This window comes from Helicoverpa armigera, chromosome 3, assembly GCF_030705265.1.
Source record: "Helicoverpa armigera isolate CAAS_96S chromosome 3, ASM3070526v1, whole genome shotgun sequence".
NCBI classification, from domain to species: domain Eukaryota; kingdom Metazoa; phylum Arthropoda; class Insecta; order Lepidoptera; family Noctuidae; genus Helicoverpa; species Helicoverpa armigera.
In genome coordinates this window covers 1931934-1938955 of record NC_087122.1, presented here as the reverse complement: position 1 = coordinate 1938955, position 7022 = coordinate 1931934, and the positions used below count along the sequence as shown (strand labels likewise).

At 35.2% G+C, this 7022-nt stretch overlaps 1 protein-coding gene across 1 annotated transcript; it reads right to left on the bottom strand.

Moving 5' to 3' along the window:
- On the bottom strand, positions 1 to 3008 carry LOC126053763 (uncharacterized). The gene is made up of 3 exons (XM_049836698.2): positions 2854 to 3008; positions 1613 to 1744; positions 1 to 154 (listed from the first exon to the last, which is right to left on the bottom strand). Exons 1-3 carry the CDS (start codon positions 2909 to 2911, stop codon positions 18 to 20), a joined length of 327 nt encoding a protein of 108 aa, XP_049692655.2. The 5' UTR covers positions 2912 to 3008; the 3' UTR covers positions 1 to 17.
- Positions 3009 to 7022: the final 4014 nt, after the last annotated feature.

Sequence of the window (7022 nt, the reverse complement as noted above, 5' to 3'; positions counted from 1 at the left end):
TACTTGTGAATTGTATTTTATTTTCTCCCAAAGATGGGGTTTTTGCCATTGAACAAGTTGTCCTTCAGTACGCCAATGCTGATACTCTGGTCGAAGCCAAACGCTATTCCTGAGTTCACGTTCTCCAAGAAACTGAAGTCCGGTCGCTTGCGGGCTGGAAGTGGGAAATAGAAGTGGTTATTTGAGGAAATGTTTAAAAGACAGAATTATCATGTTAAAGCTAACTAAATAAATGACACAATATGGTGTATGTATTGTTACTGAAAATATTTAAAAAAAAACAGTAAGAATTGAAATTATTTAATGTTTTTATGTGTACGACATCATAAGTGCATCAACGCTCTTTGGGAATTAAACAATCGGTGACCTAACATACTCCAAACGTCACAGAACTAACGGAAATAAGTGTCTGATACACATAGTTAAGTTTCTTTAATAACCATATCAAACTATATTATACAGCTACATACAGATGGTTGAATGTGTGGATATTTGTTACTCATTCATTGCATCAGATCACACAAACATGATCAACGTGACAGCATTATATATATGTTACCGGCCGAACCCGATTTTAGGACAAACCAGTTTTGCCTAGGCTCAACTAGTTCTTCCTATACGCGTTAGGATTAACTAGTATAGCCTAGTCCAAACTAATTTGTCCTAAGCCCGATAGGACGGACCAGTTTAGGCTAGGCAAAACTAGTTGATCTTGATATAAGTACGCACACTCTAGGATAAACTGGTAAGGCCTAGTCTAAACAATAAACAAATGTAGCGAGGTCGGAAAGTAACTGAACAAACATGTCAAGAACTGCAGCTACGAAACATTCTGTTGGATCAGGCCAAGGTTTTGTAAGATGCGGCTGCAACAAGAACTGTTTTACAAACAGATGCCAGTGCAAGAAGGCAATGATACTCTGCAATTCTAAGTGCCACCAAAGCAAACCGTGTAAAAATAAATAACAATTTTAATAATTAACATAACACTCGTATGATAATGGCTTCTTAAAAAAAAAACAGTATTATTTGTTATAGTGTGATTGTTTGTATTGCCAATTATTATCCATAACTTTTAACGACAACAATTTTAATTTGAGATTTGATTATAGCTTCTATTAAAAAAAAATGTTAATTTGCTACATATATGTAGTATGATTGTTCGTATTATCAATTTATCCATAACGACGAATCATTATAGTTTAATTAAGATGATTATTTTTCTAAACACGGAGTAGTTTATTTAGTTCATCTATTTATTTAGACTTTTAGATATGTATATGTTTTGACTAGGCTATACCAGTTTATCCTAGAGTGTGCGTACTTATATCAAGATCAACTAGTTTTGCCTAGCCTAAACTGGTCCGTCCTATCGGGCTTAGGACAAATTAGTTTGGACTAGGCTATACTAGTTAATCCTAACGCGTATAGGAAGAACTAGTTGAGCCTAGGCAAAACTGGTTTGTCCTAAAATCGGGTTCGGCCGGTAACATATACATAGTACACATAGTTTATACATTCATTCGCTCTTGGGGAATAGTTCCCTCGTGATACTGGAAGACAGATGGCCAGGTACTAGAAGACAGCTAGTAAACAATAATGATCATCTTACCTACATCCTTAATTTGCACTTTGATGTTTCCATTGCCGATTTGTATGCCAGCAGTCTTGCTGCCGCCAGCCCCCAGCGCGAAGCCAATAGTACTGTCTCTTATCACCGATACTTTAGCTTTCTCGTCAGGCACTGAAACAAGGCCCTTGTGTTAAGATTCATATCATTTGCCTAGCCCCAAAAATATCGGAGTGAACTTCCATTAATTCCGGTCTAATCTTATGGAGCAGGGTACCAGTGTTTTACATGGTGCGACTGCCTATCTGACATCTTCAACCCAGGTAGGCATTACCATAATAATCTTATCTTATTGTTCCACTGAAATGCTTTAATCAAACATTGATGTACTCGTAAGTACCAATAATTTGGTACCAATAACAGCTGGTATTGGTAGTCAGAATCTCCTATGGACCGACGATAAAAAATCATCAGAAGGTATTCGAACTTGCATCTTCGTAAAATTCAAAAACAGTAATCTTAATTGATATTTCATCAGGTCATAATCCTTTAGAATGAGCGGTTCATCAAAAACGTTGACCCATCAGTTTATCAGTACAGCGCTCATACATACAATATGTCATACATGTGTGTAAATTTTAAAAAACAGGAAAGAAGCAAAAATAAATCATGATTGCAAAATTGTTGTTTTGGGTAAGCAATCTTTTTGTGCAAAAGGAAAATAATTGTAAAATATGTCTTTGTCACTGATTCTTAAGAAAACCCAGATGCACTTTTTCGCTGGGGGCTGTCTTTTGTTTTTGACGTTCAATAAACGTTTTTGAGTTTGAGTTGATAAGGGCAAACACATTACGGATATTTTGTTATATTTCAGTTTGGATCATTGTGTTTTAAAGACTATTTATAACACACCTTTCCATTCATATGTGCATAACAAAAATGCAAAGAAAAGACGTCTACACGAATAGTACCTATCTATTATTTAATCTTAATCATAAGATGCAGATGAATGCAAATGAAGAAACAGGTTTATCAACACCATGTTTATATGACATAGGTATGTCGGCAATACTGATCATGGAATAAATATTTATGTATATTACAGGTCTTAATCAAAGCCGACAAAAACATAGTTGTAATCGGCAGATGATGATACACAACAAACCATTTCTAATAATCAAGATATAATCAAAATTACTTCAAAATGCTAAACTTTCCTGTTTAACGCAATTTTTATCTATTTTATAACCATTTACTTAAGAAAATAAAGTTAAGGTAGTTACCTGGGGCTGCGCAGACGCAGGTGATCAATAAAGCCAGAGACACAGTGTAAGCCGACATGATGGTACAACGACTGACCAAAATGGCAGCTTTTCTAAAATACCTGGTCGACAATATTAAAGTTGTCGTTTAAATTATGTTAATTGAACCGCTTTATTATTTAGTCACTTTTCCTTGTATCTTTGAGGTAAAACGATAAAATCAAAATCAAATTTATAATTATCTTTTTATTTTATTTTTTTGCCAGGGATCCCCCTAGGTTTAACCAGCTTCTTGATGAAAATGCTAGCTACTGTTACTTTCCATAGGTATAAAATAATGACATAGCTTTTATCCAAATTTCGACGGTATCACGCACCAGTGGTTGTTAATTCATCTTTGTATCTCATACTAGGCTAGGCTTCCAATACCACTTATGGGGTCAGAGATAAATGTGTATGTTAACAAGCATATTTTGTAATTCATTTGTTACTATAGGCTAACTATGGAGGTAGTGAGCATTTCCGTATATCTTCTCTTTTGTCAGAAAATCATCTAGCTTTTTAAATAAATGTAATTGTATAGAGGTGTCTCACACAGAGGGATGGCTTATCTGCCCTTAGACTCCCTAGCGACTACCTTTAAAGACTGCTAAAGATATACAAAAGACAGCCAAGACCCCGCAAATATAGCCTTACTCTCAAAGTCAATATCAAAGGTTTTTATTTCATATAGGTAGATCTATTACTGGTTACCTAGGGGTATTGAGTTGCCTGGGTAACTGGGTTGATGTCAAATAGGTAGTCACTCCTTGTAACACTGGTACTCAGCTACACCCGGTTAGACTGGAAGCCGAACCCAACATAGTTGGGAAAAGGCTAGGCATGCAGATATACCTATTACAGGCTCTTACGAAACGTCAATAGCTATGGTACATGGCTCTATAGGGTGGGTCTCATGGTAAAGAAACTCCATAGATACTCTTTGATAATAAACTCTTTAATTTGATTAAAAATAAGATCCCCCAATGCTCAATTATCCATTGCAATAACTTAACAGGAAAATGATACAAAAATAAAATTATCTGAATAAAAACAATTGAATAAAAATAAAACAGATGACATAGGTTAAGTATATTTATTTTGCTTAAACAGTAGGCAATTGTTTATCGACGAATTTATATAACCAGGTGATGTATGAAAACATTGATTGTTTTATTATAATTTTAATGGGATAAACAGATCATTTTTATCGGATAGGCAAACATAATATTTTTCAATGTCATCTTATTACATTAACACCTACAATTGTTTGCTTGTTTTTCTTTTATTTTAAGGAAAAAACTTATTTTTGAATTTGAAGAAGTGACTCTTGACAGCTTCCACGTCGACTTTTCCTCCTAAAGCGATGCCTGCACCAGTGTTCACGTTCTCTAGCAATATTATTTCAGGAGCTTTAATGGCTGAAAAGGAAACATATTTATAAATTAGTATTCCGAAGATACTATGCCTCGATGGTTCGGCAAACCACCCAACTAACCTATGCTCGATCTTTACCTTTGAGTTATTATTTTTACCTAGCTCTGCTGTGTTTTCTTTCTTCCCTGATATTCGTATTTATTATAAAGCGACTCTATTTACTATTTATTTACGGGTCCGTAAGGGATGTTTTGATATTTGCTCCATGTTCCTCTTTCACGCAATTGATGAAACTTGGCTATATTACTAGCTTACTAAGCTAAGCTACTTTTTATCCATAAGCGGGAAGGAGTCCTCTTAGGAACCGTTGGCTGGAAGCAACTGATAAAATATCTTAAGGAACCATACCAGCTTCTTCAGGCAAGTCAATTTCCACATCTTTGGACCCCTGGTAGGTGCCTGAAGCCTTATTTCTGTTATCACCAGCGTCGAAGTCGTAACCAACGTTACTGTCCCGGAGTATCGTCACTTTAGTTCGACGAGGGGCTGGAACGAAAGAAGACAATTTTGAAACAAAGTGATACTATTTAGATTTATTTATATCGAAACTATGTATTTTTATATGAAATGATGACAACAACGTAGGATATCTCATGGAGTAAAGGTTATATACTGTATTATTAGTCAGCTAAAAGTTATATTTTTTTATCTTATTAAAAAAACTTGCAGCAGTTTATATACTATCGAACAAGCATCATCAAAAATACTATTTAATATTTTGAATGAATGAAACACAACTGATCCATGTTCAACTCTAGAACTATTCACATAAAGAAACTACTAACAATTTATTTTTGTAAAAGTAAAAACCAGAAGAATTGCTACATACGGTGTTAAAATACTGAACAATAATCAGACCCTTATATGTTTTACCTGTAACAGGCGTACTAAGGATAAATATGTACATTTTAAGTTACCTGAAATTGCAAAATCGCAGACAAAAAACAATATAGTCAGTAACACAGTGACTCGGGCCATCTTGCTAGCACCACTAACAGCACAACATGGATTTTGGAAGCTGTTTGACAATATCAAGACCTGTTTTTAAACATTTTCAAATGTTAACTACCTATGTTTTTTGGGCACACTTCCTCACGGAATTCTGAAAAGTAAAAACCCATTTTAGAAGGAAATTCTAGACTAATCAGTTGTCTAGAGTTATTTGGGAAAAAAGGTTTTTTTATCCTTGAAAGTTTATTATTTATTAGCTTCCACCCGCAGTTTCTACCGCGTCCCGAGATTACTGCTTTCCGTAGCCTGATGGTGACAAATACTGTAAGCTACCTCCTCTCTAATTTTCAGTTTCAGCCGCTCCATCGTTATAGCGTGACCATGGGATATAGGGATTCATTTAAATATATAAATATTTCCATTTTATAATTAGAATACCTATCTTAGTTTCGACTTTCTCTCTGTAACTGTCTCTTACCACACTAATATTATTATTAAGACGAGAGTCTACATTTGTTGCTTTCTTTACGCTCAAACCATCAAGATTTTGATGAAACTTTGCAATTATACCGGTTACGCATCAGAATACCTAATATTCAGGCTACTCTTTCTGTTAGTTTGCAATATTGATGAAATGATATTTTTTATTATTTACAGACGAACAGTTTTCACTATGAATAAAGAAATAAACACGTTTAGATTGTTTATCCTAAAAATCTCCGGGACATTAAAAAAAGTAAGTTTGTCAAAAACCTAATTAGGTAAACGTGTTTTACCGCATGATAAGGAAAAATTTTGATATTACCACCTTTGTTATGTATGATTCAATAATTTTATTTATTAAAACTTTTAAATGAATATAGAACAAAAATAGGCAAACCTTTAGTAATTCCTAAAGAAAGGTGATTTGGTTGTATCGTCACGGTCATTGTTGTGTCAGTATCGATGAAATAGTCATATCGGTGTAATGTGACAGTTGTTCTTCATCATCATCATCATCATCTCAGCCATAGGACGTCCACTGCTGAACATAGGCCTTTTAGGGGAGGCGACTTGCATCCAGCGCCTTCCGGCGACCTTTATAATGTCGTCTGTCCACCTTTTTGGTGGACGTCCTACGCTGCGCTTGCTAGTCCGTGGTCTCCACTCCAGCACTTTTCGACCCCATCGGCCATCCGCAATTACATCCTGATAAAAATAGCCTATTTGTTATTCTTGTACCTCGTACCTATAACCTACATTAAATGCAAGAATGCCTACCTTTTCGAATACTTAACTTTGGCACGATTTATGGTTGAACACATTTAGTTCCTAGCACCGTTTTAAAAGCATCGTTTATTTAAACACAACATCAACAAACCTTTTTTAAGGCGCTCGTTTTTAGTTTTATGTAAAACACGAGCCTGGTTGTCAAAGAAGTTAAACAATAATTATATTGAACTCTATGAGCATAATTTTAAAGTTCAGGTGTTATCCAAAGCCTGCCGGCGCTGCGGGATTGTTCGAATAAGTTGCCGCGGTCCTGGCACATAAAGGGCTCAAGAAGGAACATGGTGGGTTTTAATCATTAAGAGTCTGGCACCTCACACGGCACCTACAGTAGGAGGATTTCTTAAAAAGAAAAGATGTTATCAATTTCAAATACACAAAGCTCGACAGCTTTATAAAGTGCAGGCTGTATTCACGATTACTAAGAGCAAAACATCGGTTGTGAATAACGAGTTAAAATTCTTACAGGAGTCTGTATGACTCCAAAGGATATA